Source organism: Perca flavescens, chromosome 5 (genome assembly GCF_004354835.1).
Source record: "Perca flavescens isolate YP-PL-M2 chromosome 5, PFLA_1.0, whole genome shotgun sequence".
NCBI classification, from domain to species: domain Eukaryota; kingdom Metazoa; phylum Chordata; class Actinopteri; order Perciformes; family Percidae; genus Perca; species Perca flavescens.
Genome location: NC_041335.1, coordinates 8,074,531 through 8,099,736, shown reverse-complemented (window position 1 = coordinate 8,099,736; position 25,206 = coordinate 8,074,531). Strand labels below are relative to the sequence as shown.

The window sequence follows — 25,206 nt, the reverse complement described above, 5'->3', positions numbered from 1 at the left end:
GAGGTGTGTTTGGGGTCATTGTCCTGTTGAAAAATAAATGATGGTCCAACTAAACGCAAACCGGATAGGATGGCATGTCGCTGCAGGATGCTGTGGTAGCCATGCATAGTATGCCTTCAATTTTGAATAAATCCCCAACAGTGTCACCAGCAAAGCACCCCCACACCATCCCACCTCCTCCATGCTTCACGGTGGGAACCAGGCATGGACAGGGCCGGTTCTAGCCCTTTGGTTGCCCTAGGCGAGATTGAGTTTTGCACCCCCGTCCCCCCAGTCTCACATTGCCAAATGTCCACAGTGATGTGTCAGTGATAGAGTAGCAATGTATGTTCATTTTAGTTTCTAGCTTCTATGTAAGTTAGATGGCACCAACCTTTGGTCTAATTATAACTGGTCTGGCAACCCAAAGGCCAGTGTTTTGTTTCCAGATCTGTGTGCATGGTGACTTATGATGGGGGGATCTGGGGGTCCTCCCTCTGAAAATGTTGAGCATTAAATACTTCATTTCCTGCATTCTGGTGAATATGTATACGCTTTTTTTTTTTTTTTTTTTTTACCTTTTTCTGAATCAGTTATGCTGGAAATAGCTTTATCTAAAGGGAAACATAGATTACAATCCAAATATAAAAACATAATGGAAAATTTGCAGTAAGGCTCTCAGGCATTCTGTATTGCTTACATCTATTTATTCTCCTTTGGATCGATGTTTCTAATTCTATCTGAGTCAGCACACATGTAGCCTAGGCATCATTTACTCTTTCCACTTTTGCTTCTTTTGTTGAGGAAGTAACCTCCTTAAATGTGCATATTAAAGCTCATTGAGAGAACACCAAGGACACACACACACACACACACACACACACACACACACACACACACACACACACACACACACACACACACACACACACACACACACACGTTTCAGACTCCGGAAAGGAGAGAATTAGTTGGGTGTCATCTGCGTAGCTGTGATAAGAAAAGCCGTGCGACTGAATGACAGACCCAAGAGAGTTGGTGTACAGAGAAAAGAGGAGGGGACCCAGGACTGATCCCTGAGGAACCCCAGTTTTGAGTGGGCAAGGTTCTGAGCTAGATCCTCTCCAAGTTACCCGGTAGGTTCGGTCTTCCAGGTAAGATGTGAGCAATGAGAGTGCAGAGCCTGAGACACCCAGATTCTGGAGTGTCGAAATGAGGATCTGGTGGTTGACTGTGTCAAAGGCAGCAGAAAGGTCCAGAAGGATGATGATGGAAGAGAGAGAGGTTGTTCTAGCAATGTAAAGCTGCTCAGTGACAGCAAGGAGGGCAGTTTCTGTTGCGTGACCAGCCTCGAAGCCAGACTGGTGGGGATCAAGAAGGTTGTTCTGGTGGAGATAGGTAGAGAGTTGATTATAAATGGCACGCTCAAGAGTTTTAGATAGAAATGGAAGAAGGGAGACGGGTCTGTAGTCATTTACCTCAGAGGAGTCGAGTGTTGGTTTTTTGAGTAGTGGGGTCACTCTTGCCTCTTTTGAGGGCATCGGGGAAACAGCCAGTTGACAAGGAGATGTTAATGAGATGGGTGATGAAAGAAAGGAGGTCAGGAGCAATAGACTGGAGAAGGTGAGAAGGGATAGGATCAAGGGGGCAGGTGGTTGGGCGGGCAGAGGTAATCAAAGTAAGAATTTGATTTGGAGATAGAGGGGTGAAAGAGGAAAGAGTACTGGATGTGAAGGATGGTAAGATGATTTCAGGAGGTGAGGTGGAGAATGAAGAGCGTATGTCATCTATCTTTTTTACAAAGTGGGTTGGTAGGAGGGAGGAGGTGGACTGGGGGAATCTAGGAGGTTAGAGAAGATGGAAAAAAGTTTTTTGGGGTTCGAGAAAGAGGATTCAATTTTGGTTTGATTAAGAGCTTTTTGCTGCAGAAATAGAGGCAGCTAAGGAGGAAAGAAGAGACTGATAGGTAAGCAGATCATCTGGGTTTTTAGATTCCTGCCATTTCCTTTCCGCTTCCCCTATAGTTGATCTTTCAGCACGTACTGAGTCAGATAACCACGGAGCTGGGGAGGACTTGCGAGCCTGCCGTGAAGTAAGAGGACAGAGAAAGTCAAGAGAGGAGGATAGAGGAGAGAGTAGAGTGTCTGTGGCAGCGTTGGGAGGCATGAGTAAGAGAGTCAGATGCAGGGAGGCAGGGGCGTAGCACCAGACCCTGGGCCTAGGCAGTCCTGATGGGCCCACATGTTCCTCAACCCCCCCCCTCTGATCATCTGTTAATTTATCTGGCCATAGTCCTGGATCCTCTGGCAAAAACTGGTCTGCACTGCTCTGCCTACTTTCCAGTTCCTCATCTCTCATTTCCACACTGTGCTCAGAGCAACACTCATGTTCCCTGCTGTCTTCACTCCCATCCTCCTCAATCAGATGTTCTCTGTCATCTTTCTCTATGAAGGATACATCTGATATTAACCTCTTATCCTAATTGTAACCTAATATAATAAAACACACTAAGATGTTAGTGTTATGTAACAACCAGAAGTAATACCTGAATAGCCTCCCTAATATGTAATGGAGGAATAACGCTCAATGTGGACCAGCATCTCAGAAGATCTAGATTGCTCGGGAGAAATGGGTATCGGCAGCAAGAGTGAGGAAAGACACAACTCAATAGGTACGTTTGAAGAGGTAAGGAAATAAACTTTAATTCTCTCTCATTCAACCGGTTTTCTTGTGTATTTTTTTTTTTAGAACAGTATTCCTCTCAAAACATCACAGGTGCAACATCACATTATACACAGAATCACCATATACACCCTTTTACTTTCTTTTTTTTGTTAAATTTCATTAAATCTGGTTAATAATCCACTTGTCAAGTGAGTACTTAGTTGGTTCAATATCCCTATTTAGATTCAAGATGTAGCCTAATGCTACGCTAGCTCCATATTATTAGTCAGGCACTCATTAATTTTTATTCATCTATATTAAGGTTTATAGCTCCTATTTTATAGTGCCTCTAACTACACAAGCGGATTCTCTAAATAATTTGGTACTCTTTTCTTTGTGTAACCCAAAATCAAATATCAACAACAACTACCATATATATAAACATGAAAAAGAATCACATGAAACCTCAAGGTCACCAATCACATGAACCTGTGCTTTTACCTGTAACAATCAGAGTAATGATATAACTCAACACAGTCTAGAACTATAACCTCAATGACAAATCAATCACTATAGTATTAATAAGGAAAATGACCAAAAGTTCAGTTCAATGAGTTACTGGGAAAATCCATCCATTGCGGTGTTGTATCCTTTGACCGTTAAAGTGTAACGTAACAATGTCTGTTTTCTTCAAACTTGTTGTGGGACAAGCAAAATGTAATTGTCCTACCACTTTTCTCCCTCTATTTCAGTATCCTCGTTTGAAGGCTCATGGGGTTGGCTCGCCACTCCAGGACCAGACAATTCTCTGTAACAGAGCAGGCTGGGCTGAAGACTCCAATGTCTCGTAAAATCCACACCACCGCTGAGGACACCCAGGAACGAAGTAAGGACGTAGGGGATAGCAGACAAAAAAAAAAAAAAAAAAAAGGCGAAGAAACGATGATGATGACCTGGCCTTGTATCCACAAAGCCCAAAAAAAATTACTATTACTATATAGTTCAAACATACTTCTTAGAGCCACTACAGCACTGTTGATAATGCTTTTCTATCTTTGAATTATTAACACATTGTGTCATTCGACTTTAATCTGTCAAAAATAAAATGGTCATTCCCTTAACAACTTGTCATGTTTTCATTTCTCATTGAAAATGAATAAGGCATCTCTGTAGCAATTACATACACAACTGTTACATAGGTTAGATTCAACTAACTAAACTAGCAAGAGATAAGTCTAATCACAACATGGTCAATAAAACATTTTAACACCAACTCACATAGAACATCATTGCTCAAAAGTTGCACTACCATGCTACAGCAGGCTACAAACATGACAAATTCTAGCAACCACTAGCATGGTTAGCGTTTGCTAGCACCGTTAGCGTGGTTAAAATAACATACTCCTACCACATTAACTTTCAAATAATTTAGTTTTAGTTTAGCTCTATTTTATAAGGTTCTGTAACCGGGGTTACAGTTACTTAACACCTTTCAGTCAAAATGGCTAAACATAGTTTGCTTTAATTTTGATATAAGCTTCCCTTGTTTCAAATCCAAAAAGGAGGCTGAGGGGTCTGTTGTACCTGCTGTGACAGTTTCTGAAACTGAGGGCCATGTGTTTCACAATGTTAACATCTGCTTCTACTAAATCTGACATAACTATAATGTTGACATGATATGTATCTACAGATGAGCTACCAAGCTACCTATGACACTGATTAGCCTATTATTGATAATTATAGACATTATAGCCTATTAATTTAAAATTAAACATGTTTTAAATTAGGCTATTACAATGGTGTGTTATATGCAAACAGCATTGATAGTGTAGTTTATTTATTTAGCCTTTACCTCAGATTACAAGTATAACCAAATTATCATTTGAAAGTGTGTGTTCTGCTCTTTATATGGGTTGTCTCAGTTTGTTTTTAGCACTAACAGTCACGGAGATATTCAAGTAGTTTAGCACCATGGATTTCGTTTTTTAGTTTGTGCTCACCTTTCTTTGAAAAGAAGTCAGTTACCAATTGTTTCCCCTCATTTAGTTTTCTCTCCTTCTCCTGTCTTTCCTTTCTTTTTTGGTAGCATGATTTGGCTTTCTTTGAGAAAGACATTTCTACAGCAGAAGCTTGTGCTCCACCAGACGCTCAACTGAACTAGCTAACGTAAACAAAATGCGTGCAGATGGACTTAACCATTTGGCGCATTAGCAAGGGGTGGGTGAGACCTTAGTCTTTTTTTGTATACAAAATGTAGTCAATCAACCAAGTTATTCAATATCCAGGTGAAACAAAATATAGAGTGAACAAATACTTCGGCGGACAGGTATGGTGTCTCTTGAGATATGGTTGTGATCTTGGGAGAGAGTAAGAGATGAAGAAATGGTCTGAGGTATGGAGTGGAGTAACAGTGAGGTTGGATGTAGAGCAGTTTCTGGTGAAATTGAGATCTAGGTGGTTGCCAGCTTTGTGAGTGGGTAGTGAAGGAGAGAGGGCAAAAGAAGAGAGGTAAAAAGGCAGCTGACTTCTCTGTCTGGATGTTGAAGTCGCCCAGAAGTACCAGCGGAGGGGCAGTTTCAGGGATGTTTGAGAGAAGGACATCCAGCTCCTCTAAAAACTCTCCCAGAGAACCTGGTGGGCGGTAGATAACAATGATGACTAGTTGTACCGGATGCGTTATGGTAACAGCATGAAGTTCAAAAGAGAGTGGAGTGAACTGTGACAGTGGGTAGGGAGAAAATCTCCACTTGGGGTTAATGAGTAGGCCTGTCCCCCCGCCTCTCTGGGTGTGTGGGTGAAAGAGTAGGCAGAAGAGAGAGCAGCAGGGGTGGATGTGTTAGTCGGTGTAATCCAGGTCTCAGTGAGAGCAAGGAAGTCAAGGGATTGCTGGCTGGCAAAGCCAGAGATGAACTCAGTCTTGCGAGTGGCAGACTGGCAGTTCCACAGGCCACCTGCAACAAGGTGTTGAGTGTGTGTGGAACTGTGGGATAGGTAAGAGAGGTGGGGTTGCGGAAATGTTGCGAGCTAATGTGTGGTTTGTAGTATCTCCAAGAGGATACACAGACAGGAATGGAGAAGCAGCACATTTCCAGATGAATACAACGAGCAGTGTAAGTGAGATATAAGATATCAAGCCCACTTAACTTCCCACTTAGCCTTCCACGAAGACTCCTGCGTAGACTCCTTTGTCTTTATCCTCCGAGTCTTCGTCCGATGAGGCCGCTGCTGAAGCTGCCGCTTCACACAAATGCCAATATTAAATACAAAGAGGTGATTGGTGTTGGCTACAGGTGGGGAGGCCACACCCTGGCTAATCAGTCAAAGCACCTGATAGTCGTTAACCTCCACTCCCCAAATTCACACTTCACACTAAACTAGTTTCACTTTAAGAAAAACCACTACATTTGGCCTAACAACACAGCCAATCCAGCAAAAAACACACAGCAGCAGTAGAAAAGGAAAAAACAGCAAAAACCCAAATAAAGTAAGTACTTAATATCTAGCGGTCCAGTAGTGAGTTCCCTCAGCAGTCAAATGCACTCTCCAGTCTATGTTCAGTACCAAATGTCCCTGTTAGAGTGAGGTGAAGCACAAACGTTTCAGCATAATGTCTCTCCTCTGTTTTCATTACAGTCAGAGCATGTGAATGCAGCGCCCACTGTTCATCAATATAATGCACTGCTGCACCGTCTGGAAGAACTTTAAAATGAAAATGGCCATACAAATGTTCCGTACCCTTCTCCATGTTTGTTGGTTTGTTTATCCGTCAATTTTCTTTTCCGGTTCCTGTAAGCGCGGCAGCAGTCAGCACAGACTTACAAAATAAAAGACTGTGAGCAACAGACTTTTACAATACTAAAAGAAATAATAAAAATGGCGTTAATGTGCAAAAAAATAATTTATAATAATAATCTGCGTTAATTAATTAATGAGTTAAAGCGATAATTTAACTTGCCCAGCGCTAATATATAACAAACAGGATAACATGAATACCCTGGCAGTGGCGATAAGCTTTAGTTTTGTATTTGCTTTGATTACATTGTTTAAGTTGAGATTTACACTAAATGTTTTATTTATCTGCTATTGCATAAACAAAATGCTGATGTTAAGTGTTTGCAGAACAAATGTTATGGCACATTCGTTCATATGGCAGAACATTTAAAACAAAATTGCGCTATACACTACTTTTGAATTCATTATTGGATTTTGCGTGTATATATATATATATATATATACTACCGGTCAAAAATTTTAGAACACCCCAATTTTTCCAGGTTTTTATTGAAATTCATGCAGTTCAATGTCTTATTGTACTCTGAAATTAAAGAATAAAACAAATGAACAATTTAAGTTAAAAAAAGAAATCATGGAATCAATTTATAAACCAAAATGTATTCTACATTTTTGACTCACCAAAGTAGCCCCCTTTGGCAGATATAACAGCTGAACACACTCGTGGCATTCTTTCTACAATGGAAATCAAATATTCTTCAGAAAGTTCTTCCCAACTCTGTTGCAGAAGTTCCCATAAATGTGTGGCACTTGTAGGTTGCTTCGCTTTCACTTTTCTGTCCAGTTCATCCCAAGCCAGCTCAATGGGGTTTAAGTCTGGTGACTGTGCTGGCCACTCCATGTTTTTAAGCTTACCATCTTGTTCGTTTTTCCTAAGGTAGTTCTGGCATAGCTTGGACTTATGTTTTGGGTCATTATCTTGCTGTTGGATGAACCCCTGACCAACTAGGCGCATACCAGAGGGTACTGCATGGCGCTGCAAAATGCTGTGGTAGCCGTTTTGGATCTGGGTGCCTTTCACTCTGTAAAATTCACCGACCCCGCATCCTCCATGTTTGACAGTTAATGTCACACACTGAGGAACCATCCTGTCACCTACTCGACGGCGTACAAAAATCCTGCATGATGAACCGAAGATTTCAAATTTTTATTCATCAGTCCATAGCACCTTCTTCCAGTCTTCAGTAGTCCATTGACGATGTTTCTTGGCCCAAGCAAGCCTCTTTTTCTTATTCTGACGTCTTAGCAATAGCTTTCTTGCTGCAACTTGACCTATGAAACATGCAGCTCGAAGTCTTCTCTTTACAGTTGAAACTGAGACTTGCTTATTACGACCACTATTAAGCTGTGCTCGAAGCTGTTGTCCTGTTTCTTTCTCTCTGTAGGAAAGACCAACATTCTTAAGTGTTATGATGGTCTGTCTCTCGCCTTTTTCCCGCCATTTTTATTAGCCTTGTGAGACCGTCCTGATCTCGCGAGCTCCAGTTTTTCACTCGTAGATCAGTCTGGCATCTTGAGATAGAGAAAATTTGGAGCCGTTAGCCAAACGACCGGGTCAATCAGCGTTGGTTTTGAGGTGGGTTAGGTGGTGATAGACAGATGGTTTATCCAATCAGCTAACCAGTATTTTCAGCCAGCGGTAGCCCTAATTCTGTTAGCCCCTCGCTAATGCTTTTTTCTCTTAGAGCCTTCTTTTGGAATATGGTCCGGGAACCTGAAATGGTGTCTTATTCCTAAATTCTCGTTACACAAACGGCAAATATCCTTTACCGACATGTTGCTTGCTTGCTGAGCTAACAAGCTATGCTTTGCCTGCAGCATGAGGGGCGGGCTTGTGGTTGTATTTTCATACGCTTCGTGGATCTCATTGGTTGATTTGGCCCGTCTATCACCAACATAGGTGATAGACAGATGGTTTATCCAATCAGCTAACCAGTATTTTCACCCCTTCCCAAAAGTTCTCCAACGGAAAGTTCCCAGATGGAAATGCCGAGCAAATGCGAAGCAATCCATCTGGCGGAGTCAGGTTACATTTTTATAGCAACACACTACTTTCTGCAGTACAATACTGTTAAAGAAATGCTCACGAAGGTATGGTACCACAGTGTGTTGCAATACTTTTATACAACTAGAGGGGTTTGTAAGTAATCCAGACAAGTTGGAACACCTGTGGGAATTGATAGCACCAACTTTCAAAGCTTGATCAACCTCCATTGCTGCAGAACAGCTTTACATTGTTTACCCATTTCTTGTTCCCTGAAAAAGGCCTTTTTGTAAAATACTGAAATGTACATTATTTTTCAGTTTTGGGTAACCTTACTTTTTTTTAACCTCAGGCAGTTCACCACTTACCTTTGTACCATTTCAAGCTATTCATTGGACTTGAACTGCTAAAATTTCAATAAAAAACAAAAACAAATTGGGGTGTTCTAAAACTTTTGACCGGTAGTGTATATATCAGACGTGAGATGCGCCTGCAGTTTACATGCTTCGTCCTTGTTGCATTATTCTAAACAGATTTCTGCAGTTGAAACAACTTGGCATTGTAGTTAAGAACGTTAGTTATAACGGCCCACGTGTTAAAAAAGTGTTTGTTTAAATCGGGCTCGGGCTCATAATTACAGTTAATGTGTCGGGCCGGGCTCGGACGCAACGTGCTCGGGCTGGGTCAGGCTTGATTTTTTTGGGCCGATCTAAGCTCTATTGCTGCTACAATTACAACCTCTACCAACCCCACCAATATGAATAGAAAAGATATATATAGTAGTGAAAGTAAGTGGAGTATTTCAAAAATAATAATAACAATAAATAGGAGGATGTTGTCATTTCCAAGGCAACAATGCCAGTGTACCACAAGCCCCCGAAACAACACAATGCTTTGATGCATCCATGGGCTTAGCGGCAAACGGTGGAATTGCAATGTCTGGCAACCCTCTGGCCCAGAAAGAATTTTCCCATAGACTTTAAATGGCGAAAGGAAGGTACATCAACTTACCAGTCCGAACACTTAAATGGTCCTTGTTCAAACTATTATATTTTAAAATCTTTAACATGCACTAATAACCGAATCCAGAGTTATTAACCTAGGCATGATGAGCATACATGATGAACGCCCATGATGAACGCACATAATGAACGCGACTGCACCCAAGTCGCCCTGCACTGCAGGCTCATATGACAGTTCTCCCGAGATCCTGTAGCTTAAATAATGGATATAATAGCTGTAATTCATCATGTGTATTATCCTATGATACATCCAAGCACTGTATGCTGTAAAGCCTATATTGTGAATGTAACATTATTAACGGCTCTGTTCCCAAACTGCCGGCTATCGACTAGTAGCTAACGTTAGCGGTAGCTAGTAGCATTACATAATAAACGCAAGCAGATACAAAGGACTGCGCCCAGCTTAGCCGCCCTGTGCTGCAGGCTCATATGACGGTTCTCTCGAGTTCCTGTTGCTGTAATAATGGCTATATGGCTGTAATTCATCATTTGTATTACCTTATAATACATCCGACGGTTGTATGCTGTAAAGCCTGTAACGTGGATGTTCCGTTATTAACATCTCTTTTCTTAAACTGCCGGGGCTATCAGCTAATGTTAGGTATCTAGTAGCACATCAAAATGATTTCATAAAATGAAATGCATGAAATACATCCTGAAATAAATAAATAAGGAAATTAGATTATATATAGATATAAATTAGTCAATATAGTTCAATAGCCTAAATACATATGTTTTACTTTTATTTATTTCAGGGGACTTTTATTTTATATGTACACATTTATTTCCCTCTCTATCTGCACACCCAGAGTCAGAGGGAGGCAGGTAGAGGGAAATAAATAAATGTGACATTATGAAATAAAAGTCCCCTCAAGCATCATGTGATTAGGTTTCCAAAGACATTTTAGCCTGGGCTAGTATAGAGGATCTCCGGCTAAAGCAACACTGGTACACTGGCGCTGTTGCCTTTTGAAATGACAACATCCAGTCTCAGAATCCTCAAAAAACACCTGTTTGGAACATTCCACAGATGAACAGGTTAATTGGTCATAATTGGGTATAATAGGAGCCTCCCCAAAATGCTCAGTGGTTCACAAGCAAGGGTGGGGCAAGTTTTGCCACTTTGTGAACAACTACATGAGCAAATAGTCCAACAGTTTAAGAACAACGTTTCTCAACGTACAACTGCAAGGAATTTAAGGATTTCATCATCTACAATACATAATATCAAAATCTGGAGAAATCTCTGCACGTAAGCGGCAAGGCCAAAAACCAACATTGAATGCCCGTGACCTTTGATCCCTGCATTAAAAACCAACATCATTATGTAAAGGATATTACCACGTGGGCTCAGGAACACTTCGGAAAACCATTGTCAGTTAACAAAGTTTGTTGCTACATCTACAAGTGCAAGTTAAAACTCTACCATGCAAAGTGAAAGCCATTTATCAACAACACCCAGCCATTCAGTCCTGTGATCCTTGTTTTTTTGTGGACCGGGATGATGGTGGGGGACTTGAAGCAGGCTGGTATGTGGCATGTCTCCAGTGAGGTGTTAAAGTTATCTGTGAACACCGGAGACAGCTTATCAGCGCTGTGCTTCAGTGTGGAGAGAGAGACAGAGTCTGGTCTGGCTACTTTGTGGGGGCTTTGTTTTTTAAACTTTTTTTTTAAGTTAGTTTGTCTTTCCTGAATGGAGAAGGTTGTTGTTGTGGAGGTTGGACTCTGGGGTGGGCAATGAAGAACAGGCCCCGGGACTTGCTGGGGTGGGGCAGGTGGGGCTGGAGCTGGTTAATGGAGTCAGAATCAGAATCAGAAAGGGTTTTTATTGCCAAGTACGTTTTTAACACATACATATATACAAACAAACAATATAAGTATAAGTATATGTACACAGTATGTATTAAATTAAAAATAAAGATAGAAATAAAATAAAATAAAATAAATAAATAAAGAGCAAAGAGCATTACAGCAGAGAGAGAACAGTGGCATGAAGAGCCAGGTGGAGAGTCAGGGTGGTTTCCGGGCCTTGTTAATAAGGCTAGTGGCGGAGGGGAAAAAGCTGTTCATGTGGCGTGAGGTTTTGGTCCTGATGGACCTCAGCCTCCTGCCAGAGGGGAGTGGCTCAAAGAGTTTGTGTACGGGGTGGGAGGGGTCAGCCACAATCTTTCCAGCACGCTTCAGAGTCCTGGTGGCGTAAAGGTCCTGGAGCGGCGGCAGATTGCAGCCAATCACCTTCTCTGCAGACCGAATGACACGCTGCAGTCTGCCCTTGTCCTTGGCAGTGGCAGCAGCGTACCAGATGGTGATGGAGGATGTGAGGATGGACTCAATGATGGCTTTGTAGAAGTGCACCATCATTGTCTTTGGCTGGTTGAATTTCTTCAGCTGCCGCAGGAAGTACATCCTCTGTTGTGCTTTCTTGACGAGGGAGCTGATGTTCAGCTCCCACTTGAGGTCTTGGGAGATGGTAGTTCCCAGGAAGCGGAAAGACTCCACAGTGTCAATTGTGGAGCCACAGAGGGTGATGGCGGCAGGTGGGGCTGGGTTCTTCCTGAAGTCCATAACCACCTCCACTGTCTTTAGAGCATTGAGATCTAGATTGTTTTGGTTGCACCACTTCACCAGGTGGTCAGCCTCCGACCTGTAGGCTGACTCGTCTCCATCAGAGATGAGTCCGATGAGGGAGGTGTCGTCCGCGAACTTCAGAAGCTTGACGGACTTGTGACTGGAGGTGCAGTTGTTGGTGTACAGGGAGAAGAGCAGAGGCGAAAGAACACAGCCCTGAGGGGATCCGGTGCTGATGGTCTGTGAGTTGGAGACGTGTTTCCCAAGCTTGACATGCTGCTTCCTGTCAGACAGGAAGTCAGTGATCCACCTGCAGGTGGAGTCAGGCACACCAAGCTGGGAGAGCTTCTCTTGGAGCAGAGCCGGGATGATGTTGTTGAAGGCAGAGCTGAAGTCCAAAAACAAGATCCTGGCGTAGGTTCCTGCAGAGTCCAGGTGCCAGAGAATGTAGTGTAGGGCCAGGTTTACTGCATTGTCTAGAGACCTGTTGGCTCTGTAGGCAAACTGCAGGGGGTCCAGGAGGGGGTCGGTGATGGCTTTGAGGTGTGAAAGCACAAGGTGCTCAAAGGACTTCATAACCACAGAGGTCAGGGCGACGGGTCTGAAGTCATTAAGTCCTGTGGTCCTTGGCTTCTTGGGGACAGGGATGATGGTTGAGGTCTTGAAACAGGCTGGCACGTGACATGTCTCCAGTGAGGTGTTAAAAATGTCTGTGAACACTGGAGACAGCTGATCAGCGCAGTGCTTCAAGCTTGATGGGGAGACAGCATCCGGTCCAGCAGCTTTCCTGGGATTCTGTCTCCTAAAGAGTCTGTTGACATCCCTCTCGTGGATGGAGAGAGTCGTCACTGAGGTGGGTAGGGGGTTGGAGGTGGGCATTGGTGGGGGGGCCCAGGACCCTGCTGAGGTGAGGGAGGTGGAGGTGATGCACAGTGGGTGTAGCTGTAGGGAGGTGTCGTGGGGGATGGTGTCACCTTTTGTCTTTCAAATCGACAGTAGAACTCGTTCAGGTCGTTGGCTAGGTGTCTGTCATCGAAGGAGTGGGGGGTTTTAGGCTTATAGTTGGTGATCTGCCTAAATCCTTTCCAGACAGTCGCAGAGTCATTAGCTGAGAACTGGTTTTGGAGTTTCTCAGAGTACCGTCGTTTAGCCTCCTTCACCGCCTTGCTAAACTTGTACTTTGACTTTCTTTAAATCTGTCTTTGTCCCCACTCCTGAACGAGTCTTCCTTAGCCAGCCTTAACCTTCTGAGTTTGGCTGTGAACCAGGGTTTGTCATTGTTGTAACTCACCCTGGTGCTTGATGGAACACTGCAGTCCTCACAGATGCTGATGTATGACGTCACAGCCTCTGTGTACTCATCCAGTCTGTTGGTAGCAGTCCTGAACACATCCCAGTCAGTAGAATCCAAACACAACTGGAGATCCTCCACAGCCTCACTGGTCCACTTCCTTGATGTCCTCACAACAGGTTTGCAGAGCTTTAGTTTCTGGCTGTAGGTGGGGATCAGGTGGACCATGACGTGGTCAGAGTGTCCAAATGCAGCACGGGGGACGGCGTGATAAGCATCCCTGACTGTGGTGTAACAGTGATCCAGAATGTTCTCCTCTCTGGTTGGGCATTTAATATGCTGTTTATATTTAGGGAGTTCGTGAGTGAGGTTCCCTTTATTAAAGTCACCAAGGACAATAACTAGGGACTCCGGGTTGGTCCGCTCCACGCACAGAATCTGGTCGGCAAGCATGCGCTGCGCGTCCTGCACGTTGGCCTGCGGTGAGATATAGACACCGATCAGAATGAATGACGCGAACTCACGGGGTGAATAAAAAGGCTTACAGTTTTTAATGAAATATTCCAGGTTAGGAGAACAATGCTGCTGGATCACTGTCACGTCGTTGCACCAACCGCTATTGATGTAGAAACCGATTCCTCCACCTTTTAGTTTTGCCGGAGAGGACCGAGTCTCTGTCCACTCTGTAGAGTTGGAAGCCTGCCAGCTGCAGCGCAGAGTCCGGTATTAATCCACAGAGCCACGTCTCCGTGAAGCACAAAACAGCAGATGAAGAAAAGTCCTTGTTTCTAACCAACAGCAGTTATAATTCCTCCAGTTTGTTGGGCAGTGAGCGCACGTTAGAGAGGAATATTCCCGGTAATGGTGTGCGTAATCCTCGCTGGCGGAGACGCACAAGCACACCGGCCCGTTGCCCTCTCCTTCGGCGTTTCGCTGCATGAGCATGCATGGACTGTGTGGAGTTTACACGAGAGAAAGAAAACAAGAAGGTGGTTCAAGGAAATTATGCAAAAATCCACATAGTAATGGACATTTAGCATATTTTGTAACTCTCTCTGACTTCATTTCTCTTTCTCTCTCATCCTCTTCCAGATATGATAGAGAGAGCCATCATCAACACGTTTGTGGGCCATGATGTGGTGGAGCCTGGTAACTACGTTCAGATGTTCCCCTACCCATGTTACACCAGAGACGAGTAAGAAATGCACTTTGTCATGTTCCCTTTTTTGTGGTTCTGTTTAGGTCATTATGTTGCGCATGATATTGACAAGTTATCAATTGGCAGACATGGAAAGAAATGTTGTCATAATAACATTATGGGCCCTATTTTAATGATCTGAAACGCAAGTATCAAACTCCATACGCAAGTAGCTTTGTGGGCGGATCTTATACCGGTGGGATAAATGACTCTTGTGCCCAACGCAAATCTAAAATGGGTTTCAAGTAGCTACATTACTCCTAGGTGTGGTTTGGGAGTAACATGCAATAAACCAATCTCATATTCCCTTTAAAAGCAGGCACACTTGTTCCATGGCGGATCGCTATTATAATGGCGGATTTGCTAGGCGCACACTCTTAATACATCCATGGGCGCACGCCACGAGCGGTTCACAGCCGAGGAGACTGACGTTTGCTATTGATTTTTCTTTTTGACAAAATGTAAATAAAGAAATGTCCAAATGTTTTGGGCTCACTCTCACTGAATCACAAGGTTATGAATGCATGGTGATATCTTTGCAATGTAGTCTAACATTAGACCGAGATTACCTCACTATAGACGATGCAGCTCTTCTGTCTCTCCTCTCCCATGCTGCTACTGGGGCATTTGGGTTAAGTGGCATCGGCACATGCAGTTCAACATCACATCTCCTTAAGTCCTCTAATATTTCCTCATTTATGTCATCAACACATCCATGATTCATGGAAATGTTGTGTAAAAAAGGTCATACTTTTCCGGAAAAGTCCGCTGTGCATCGGGTACAAAATAGGAACGATACATGCGTCGGTGTACAAATAAAAACAATTGCGCTGGGGGCAAGATAGGGCCCTATATGTGTTTGAAACATTGTGTTTCAAGATGATTATATAAATTGTGTTCCCATTATTTGATAAATATATTTTATACTTATAACATGACGCAGGGTTATTTTACGGGATAGATCGACCCATATTAGACCTGTACTCATACAGAGTTGCTGCGTGATATTTCTGCACCCAAGTAGCAGTGCTTTGCCTGTGCTTCCACCCAATATAGTCCCAAATCAATATCTGCCTAGGAAATCGTCTAGTCTTAATCTGCATTTCTATTTGTAATCATTGTGAATACGCAGGCCACAAGAAGTAATTAGTTTTTTTGTTGTTGGCTCACTTTTACTCACAACATGCTAACCGGCTACAAAGGATTCTATTCACTGCGCTAAACTAAGCTAGCGCCGGCGCTGCCGGACTAAGACAATGCGTTTGCCCACCTATATAAATATAAAGGAGATGGTGAATAACCCTATTTCAACAAACGGTGGTGTATTCCTTTAAACATTTGTACATCCATGGAGATCCCATGCATTTAAAAATGCAGTATGGTGTAAAATAATGTGTGTATTGATATTTACCTGATACCCTGTGTTTTCTTTTCAGTTTTCTGTTTGTGATTGAGCACATGATGCCTCTGTGCATGGTCATCTCCTGGGTTTACTCAGTAGCCATGATGATTCAGCACATTGTCGCTGAGAAGGAGCACCGGCTCAAAGAGGTTAGACTATATGATCAAATGTCAGGCTGAAATTTGGTATTTTGTATCACAGGGGTTCCTCCCTGACCACATGTAGTATGTTGTGTATTACTATTTTTATTATAATTTTCAAAAGGATAATTCTGTCAATATTTTATATTTTTCTCATTGTCAACATATTCCAAGTGCAGACCCAACAATGAGTACATCCTATTTAGTTGTATTATGCATTTAAGGCAAAGAACTGATAACGTATAACGTTTAAAACAAGTCTAGTCTGTCACCTAGATAGAGCTGTCTAGCCATGATCAAAACCACTGAGCCGGAAAATATACCCTTCTCCAAAAAATATAGAATCTGCCAAAATATCACTTACTTATTTTGAGTAGTGTATAGCAGAAAACCTGTGTTGCTGACTCGGGCATAGAGTTTAAAAGACATAAGCATTTAGCAGGCTTGGAGGATCTAATCAAGAGACACTATTATTATCAAGTTGCACTATGGTGAGTGTAGGATCCAGTGTTTTTGGAACTTGACCCATACTGAGGATTTAAAGTCAGAATATTTCTCTTTCACAAGTTCCCCAACTTTATGTAAGTGCAGTACTTAATTGCTGAAACACCCGTTTAAGTCAATTTATTTTAGTTTGTGTATCAAAAGCTCAGCCATAACACTGAAAAGTAAAAATGTCAGTAACAATAATGGTACATGAATTATAATTAATTCATGCATGACTTCATTATTTATCAATGTTAAAGATGAACCAGGTCAGCACTTTATTTGAAGGGCCACAAACATGATGAAGTAATACAGAAGTAATGTTTAGTTACTCAAGATTACAACACTACAATTTTTCAGAATATTTGTACATTGCTGGACTGGTCAATATTTTGAAGAAGACATCAACATCAATAATAAATCAGAAATCATGATGATTTAAATACCTTAATTGATGCATTAACGTAGTATTCCTGCATTAAGTCATGAATGAGATACTATTAATCCTTGTGCATTACTGATTCAGTACTACATTCATGAATTCATGCTTTTTCATGCATGAAGTAATGGCATGAATGTGTTACCAAAATGTCCTTACAACCACTGAATGGCTGAACTAACCTACAGTGGACCAGTTTTGAATGGGGCTGTAGGACAATGTAGTTACAAATTCAAAAATGTAACCATCATGTCACTTCCTCAGGTGATGAAGATGATGGGTCTTAACAATGCTGTTCACTGGGTGGCTTGGTTTATCACTGGCTTCGTCCAGCTGTCCATCTCCGTTACAGCTCTGACGGCCATCTTGAAGTATGGCCGGGTGTTGCTCCACAGTGACCCCTTCATTATCTGGCTCTTCCTCACCATCTACGCTGTGGCCACCATCATGTTCTGGTGAGAACTCTTAGTTAAATTTGCTATGAATCCCTCACTTCTTAAAATATGTCAGTTTTCAAAGCTCAACAGTGGACTATTTGTAAAATTCAGACACACTTGCACTGTAAGGAATCACTGTGCTCTCACCACAGTCTAAATGCCCCACCAAACACATTCATACACAAAATCAGGAAATGTTCTCTAACCTTCTGTGCTCCATGTATGCATAGATGTATACAATGTCTACACAGCAGAGGCACCAGATTAATTTAGAAGTGCAGGGGCCAAAATGTGTGTGTGTGTGTGTGTGTGTGTGTGTGTGTGTGTGTGTGTGTGTGTGTGTGTGTGTGTGTGTGTGTGTGTGTGTGTGTGTGTGTGTGTGTGAGACACTTCACAAGACAACTTTATCGGTAATTTCATTGCTCTGCTCAGATCTCCAACACCTCTCTCCGGGTGGCCGTGGGTCCTTAAAAAGTCTTAAATCACTTTTCCTAAAAATAAGGCCTTAAAAAGTATTAAATTGTCTTAAATTCAGATTGGATAGGTCTTAAATATGTTTTTGTCACATCACCGCGAAAATGCAGGCAATCTGTTCTGCCAGCCAGGTTACGCAAGGTAACATAACCTCATTTGTACATGACCTATCCCCTGACCAATCGGCTATCCTAACCTTAACCACTCGAGGTCAAATGCCTAACCCCAACCAATCGAGCTGCTTCGTGGGCGGGTCTAGGCGTCAGTGGGATTCATAATTTCGCGGGATTCGTAATTTTGCCGCAGGTAATATAGCAATGGTTGATAGCCACTTAGAAACATGGGGAAATGCAAGTTCAATTACAAATGGATTGAAAAAACAAGTATTCTTGGTTAAGGTCGGTGCCTGGAAATGTTTATGAAGCGAACTGCGTTATGTGTCGGAAGAATTTCAAACTTGGGACAATGGGGATCAGAGTGGTGGAATCGCACGTACAGAGCAAAAAACACAGAGACTACGTAAAGGCACGCCAGCAGCCCGCCATTGCTAGCTTCAGCTCCAACATTTCCACCGCTAGCAACGATACAACGCTGGATGTTATGATGGAAAATCCACAGCCAGCAATGCCAGCTGACCTCCGAGCAATTTGTGGCTCTACGCCAACACTCCGAGCAGAGGTAATTTGGGTGCTGAGGACCGTGACAAGCCACAATTCATACAGGTCTAATGACGGGATTGAAGAAGTGTTCAAAGCAATGTTTCCAGATTCCGGGCTTGTACAGTCATTACCTGTGGAAAAGGCAAGACCAGATACATGGCTAAATTTGGATTGGCGCCATATATAAAAAAAGAGCTCATCACGAAGTCCAAAAATGCGGTGCGTTTGTAATTATGTTCGACGAGACACTGAACCAGACAACCAAAAGCAAACAAATGGACTTGCATGTGCGTTATTGGTTTAATGACCACGTCCAGTCAAGGTTCTATGGAGCACAGTTCATGGGCCATGCAGCTGCCCAGGACCTACTTCAGCATTTCAAAGTAAGTCTGCCATAAATATATTTATTAATTAACCTCTGTATATGTTGTGTATCATATAATTAAGCTTTACTGATTTGTCAAGTGAATAACAACTATGGATAGGGCACTACACGTTAATTAGATAAATTAAAATTAAAAATGAATTAAAAACAGCCAAATTGAGTTTTAGAATGGTAGTAGAATCTGGTATACAGTGCTGCTCATAAGTTTATGAACCCATGCTAAAGTTGACTAAAAAGAGGAATACAAAAATCATCTTTTGGAAATTGATCTTGATGCCTTAATTAAAAATAAATTAGGAAAAATCCGACCTTTAAGGACACCAATTTTCTTTTGTGAATGAATAATGTATCGTAAATAAATAAATGCCTAATAGCTGGTTTGATTTGCATTGAGAGATGATTTTATGGAAAGTATCCCATGCCAATCTCTAAGTATGGTGAAGGGTATGTGATGATGTGTTCATTTTAATTCCAAAGGCCAAGGAAACTTTATCAGGATGCATAGTATCCTGGATCCATGAAATAACTGGCCTGCCTGCCTCTATGGGAATTTAACATAGGGGTGTGTATACTAATGCCCCCTGTATTTTAAGGAAGAACATTTATTTATTTACATTATTCATTCACAAAAAAAATTGGTGGCCTTAAAGGTTGGATTTTTCCTATTTTTTTTTTTTTTTTTTTTTTTTAATTAAGGCATTAAGATCAATTTCCAAAAGATGATTTTTTTTTTATTTATTCCTCTTTTTAGTCAACTTTAGCATGGATTCATAAACTCGCGAGCAGCACTGTACACTATGGCTATAGGGATGGCTCAGGTTGCTTAATTTGTGAAATAGTATTCATTATTTTTATTTTCTCCAGTCTGACATTAATCTGAAGTGGTGGTGTCAGAAATGAGATGTGTTGACTGTATGGCTAATGTCTGCGTGTTTTAATTTCCAGGAGTGTGTGCAGCAGCTTGACCTGAGAAATATGATTTCTATCTCAATGGATGGACCAAATGTCAACTGGAAGTTTTTTTCAACGCTCCAACAGGAACATGCAGAGGCATTTGGAAGTGCCCATCTGATTGTGTTGGGAAGCTGTGGGCTTCACACGCTCCACAATGTCTTCAAAAGTGGCTTCAGTGTCTGGCAGCTGGAGAAAGTGCTCAGGGCATACACTCTTTCATAATACCCCTGCTAGAAGAGAAGATTTCTGCACTTTGACCAAGACATCTGTGTTTCCCCTACCGTTCTGTGGGCATCGCTGGATACAATATGGCCAATGATCGTGATGTATGTGGATGCAGTGACACAAAAAAACCGTCCAAACCCTAGAACATCATCCTATGACACTCTTGCAGAGGCACGGAATGAGCCTCTCATAATGGCTAAGTTGCACTTCTTCGTGGCTTTCTCTAGGACCTTCACCACCTTTTTGACCAAATATCAGACAGATGAGCCTGTGATGCTATTCATCAGTAAAGATCTGGCTATTCTCATGAAGGTAATGTATAATATGCCATGGATAGATAAAGTGTATTAAATTTTAATTTTAATTCAACAATTCCCCTCCAACACTTTTTTTTTTATTTGTATTGTTATTTATATATGTTGTACTGTATATGTTCTCAGAGCCTGCTGAAGAGGTTCATCAACGCAGAGATCTTTAATGACATCACAGCACTGCAAATGGTCAAACTGGACATATCTGCCAAGGAAGCAAGGGCTCGCCTAAAGGATGTGGACATTGGATTAGGAGCATAAGTAGTCCTAAAGGTAAAGGCAAATGTGTCAAATATCAAACAATGGTTAATCAAAACTTTATTTTTGCATAAAACTTTTAGTCAGTCTCACAGGCCCTCCTCCCCTCTTCCTGTTAGGAACTCTAGAGTAGCCCCAACCGCAGCTTAGGTGAGCTCAGTGTGTTGGCATTCAGAAAGGACTGCATGGACTGTTTGACTAACATTGTCAAGAAAATGCAAGACAAGAGCCCACTGAAGTACACCATTGTGAGGCAGATGGCATGTTTGGACCCAACCAACATGTTCTCAGACCCTGACTTGGGCTATGTAAGAATGAAAGGAGTTGTTCAGAGGTTTCTGCATGATCACCAGCTGTCAGGAGGCATCTCTGCTGGTACTTAAGATTTAGAAGTCTAGCAGAATGTACACTGTCACACTTACTTAATGTGATTATTATTATTATTATTATTTTTGTGGTTTGTCTAAACTTTTTTATTACATTGATTTTTTTTTATTAAGGTGATGTGATTGTCCAGCAATTTGGAAATTTCTTGTCTCTGGAGGCAAAAGAAATCATTCTCCTCCTTCCAACCCATGCATACAAGACTAGACGTCTTCTTGCATGGGCTCCTCCATCAATCCTACCCTAAACTCTGGACTTTCTCCAGGAAACTTCTGCTTCTCTCCCATGGCCAAGCAACGATTGAGAGGGGCTTTTCTGTAAACAAGGAGATAGAGGCTGATAACATGAAGGAGGAAACAGTGGTTTCTCAGAGGATGATATGTGACTACATCTCTGTCTGTGGGGGGATTCTCAACGTACCTCTGACAAAGGAGCTTTTGGCAGCTGCAGCTTCAGCGAGGTCTCAGTATCGGCTACACCTGGACCAGGAAAAGAGAAAGCATGCGAGCAATGCACAAAGAGAAAAGAGAAAAGTTGCAGAAGACCACCTTGAGCAGCTCAAAAAGAAGAAGATGATACTGATTGAGGTAGCAAACAGCCTAGAAAAAGACGCAGACAAATTGGCAGAGCAAGCTGAGGGCAAAAATCAGAAAAAGCAAAGAAAAACACAGAACTCAAAGAGGTTGAACAGCTTAAAAAGACAGGAACTCATCAGGCCCAGCACCAGTGAATGTGATGAAAGCTTAAAGACAGGAACGTGGACTGACGGGTGAAATAATTCTAATCCTAATCATCTCTTACATTGTCATCATCGCTGTCGAAAAGCTCTTGTACAAGCGGAGCCACATTTTGTATCATACCAGGGCTCGACATTAAGGCTTGTCCGCTTGTCCGGGACAAGTGGATTTTTTGTAGGGCAAGTGGAAGAGAAATTTACTTGTCCCACTGGACAAGTTAAAACTCAAACAAACTAAAATGCCATGTTAGTTCACGTCACGTGCCACTCATTACGTCTATGTTACCGATTTGAAACGATCATTTCTTTCCCCCGCAATCCCGGTCAGCGGACCGCTAACGTTAGACCCAGCACACTGTTCAGCTCGTTCTCTGTAAGCAATGCAGCATGAAAGCACGGTGAACCTGCCGGTGTTAGATAGCTAACGTTAGCTTGCTAACTCCGCCTTAACGTTACCTCCTCGCCACATCGTTGACAGAAAAGGAGAGACCCGGTGCTAATACGGCACCGGTGCCTTAAAGGAACACGCCGACTTATTGGGAATTTAGCTTATTCACCATAACCCCTGGAGTAAGACAAGTCAATACATACCCTTCTCATCTCCGTGCGTGCTGTAACGCTGTCTGACGGTTCCAGCATTAGCTTAGCCCAGCACAGATCCTGCAGGTAACTGGTTCCAACTAGCCTACTGCTCCGAATTGTGACAAAAGTGACAAAATAACGCCAACATGTTCCTATTTACATGTTGTGATTTGTATAGTCACAGCGTGTACAAAAAACAACGTAACATGAGACACAGCCATCTTCTAATCTTCCGCCTGAGAATATAGTTCCCGGTTTGTTTACAGTTAGAAGACGGCTGTGTCTCATGTTACGTTGTTTTTTGTACACGCTGTGACTCTATAAATCACAACATGTAAATAGGAACATGTTGGCGTTATTTTGTCACTTATTCGGAGCAGTAGGATTACTGGAACCATTCACCTGCATCTCCTGTGCTGGCCTGATGCTGCTGGAGCCGTCAGACAGCATTACAGCATGCATGGAGATGAGAAGGATATGTATCGACTTGTCTATCTCTGGGGTTACGGTGAATAAGCTAAATTCCCAATAAGTCAGCGTGTTCCTTTAACGACCGTTATCTACCGGACCGAATTGCAACGCGGTGCCACTGAAATGCCTGCGCTTCTCTCGGATTTGCGAAAACGGACGTTAGAGGCAACCTAAACATCGCCGCATGTTACGATAGTTAACACTACACTCAACAGCAAGTAACGTTAGCCTATCGTTAGCTAGCAGCTGGAGTAAACCGTTAAAATGCTGACAGCTAAACGGTGTAAAAGTGTGTCTGTATTTCACTAGAGAGGAACATATGACAGTGTGCAGCTGCTGTTATCGGAAAAACACAGATGTTGCGTTCACTTGAAATTCGCCCCGCCAGCGTCGTGCTGCATTCAAAGTTGTTTTAAAATACCCTTTTCCTATCCAGTGGTTGTTTTTATCGTTTAACAGGAACTTACTGGTGAAATAAGTTATTGTTTTAAGTTATTGTTGTTACATTTTTAATAAATCATTTAATTTTGCCTTAGCAATAAACAAGCCGTTCTATAATTTCGTTTTTTTTGCTCCTTTTTGAAAAAAAATAATAAAAAAAATATGCAGATTAAATATCAGGTAATAATCAACTGTAAAGTAGCTACACCTTTTTAAAAGGATCCTTTCGGTAAATCAGCCTCTGCTGGGTAGAAATTCGTGAAATTGTATAAAAAAAGTTAACACCAACATTTAGTGGCAAAATCCATTGTTATGTCTACAAAATTATTTTAGATATAGTAGAAGTTCAAGTCACCACTACCTCTGGTCAAAATATTGACTTAGTATCTCAGAATATAAACTAAGAATCTGAAAGTAATGAGAAAATGTCAAATATTGACTTAGAATCTCAATATATTGGCTTAGTATCTCAATATATTAATTTATCTCAAAATATTGACTTAGTATCTCAATATTGACTTAATATCTCACTATATTGTTCAGTATCTCAATATATTGATTTATCTCAAAATATTGACTTAGTATCTAAATATATTGACTTATCTCAAAATATTGACTTAGTATCTCACTATATTGGTTCAGTATCTCAATATATTGATTTAACTCAAAATATTGACTTAGTATCTCAATATATTGACTTAGTAACTCAGAATATTGACAAAGAATCTCAAACCAATAAGAACATTTAAAATATTGACTTACAATCTCAATATATTGACTCAATATCTCAAAGTATCGACTTAGTATCTCAATATATTGACTAAGTAACTTATAATATTGACTAGGAATCTGAAAGTATTGAAAAACTTTAAAATACTGACTTAGAATCTCAATATATTAACTTCTGCACACCGGCGGGCAACATATTACTTTGTATTATGGAGTCTGGAGATCCTTTTTTCTTGTTGAAGGGGAAATCTATTGTTGGGGCATGTTTGTTTCTACTGTTTCAACAGAATTGTATTAATGTTGATAGTGTTTGGATGCTTTCAACGGTTTGTTCAAATTCTGCATTAGCAAAACACCATTTTTTTTATAGAATGATGAATCTTTACCCGGACAAGTGACTTTTATGCATGGACAAGTGAAACGTAAATGTACTTGTCCGATGGACAAGTGCCTCAAAAAGTTAATGTCAAGCCCTGCATACATATCGATAGGAAAGTTTTCTCTCATCCATTTTAACGTAACACTGCTATTTAGGGGAGGTGCCTGGGTAGCTCACCTGGTAGAGCACACGCCCCATATACAGAGGCTAGAAGTCTAAGCTGTCCTGTCAGTAAAAAAAACAACACTGCTTATTGGGATAAAAGTGTGTGCATGTGTGATTTAGAGAAGCACTCCACAACAGTGTTGGGCAGTAATGCATTACTTAGTATATTACTGTAATTGTATTACTTTCACAGTAACGAGTAGTGTAACAATTTCCAAAACAGTAATTATATTACAGTTACTAATCGAAGGAACACTGCATTACTGCGTTCCCCGAATGTGATTTTGTTTTTTGTCCAAGGTAGGCTTTCTTATATGCCTTATACAGGCATGCCTCTGTTTCAAGTGTTCATATGTTCAGTTGTGCACATGCACATTGTTAAATTGGTAAATACACTATTTTGGGACTCAAGTGTTTTGTTTATTATTATATAAAAAGGATTGTTTTCCAAGTATATTCACAAAATCTCAGGAGTAGACATGAACTTGTGCACAAAAATGTGTCACATAGACATAAGAACACACACACACACACACACACACACACACTTATTCCCACACATCTCCGCAAAACACTCTTACACACTGCTGTCTACTCTCTGTCCATGATGAGTCCTCCACAAACTGCAATCCATCCATCTGAGTTTCTCTC

General features: G+C 41.6%; 1 protein-coding gene across 2 annotated transcripts in view; it reads left to right on the top strand.

Moving 5' to 3' along the window:
- abca2 (ATP-binding cassette, sub-family A (ABC1), member 2) overlaps window positions 1–25,206 on the top strand; it is a 184,327-nt gene that overhangs the window by 71,042 nt on the left and 88,079 nt on the right. For both annotated transcript variants that reach the window (XR_003692659.1, XM_028579340.1), the window contains exons 14-16: window positions 14,393–14,495; window positions 15,935–16,049; window positions 17,230–17,420. Coding sequence is in view for 1 of the 2 variants with exons in the window: in XM_028579340.1 (XP_028435141.1) it covers window positions 14,393–14,495; window positions 15,935–16,049; window positions 17,230–17,420 (409 nt within the window). In the remaining variant the exon portion in view is untranslated. The remainder of the gene's footprint in view (window positions 1–14,392; window positions 14,496–15,934; window positions 16,050–17,229; window positions 17,421–25,206) is intronic.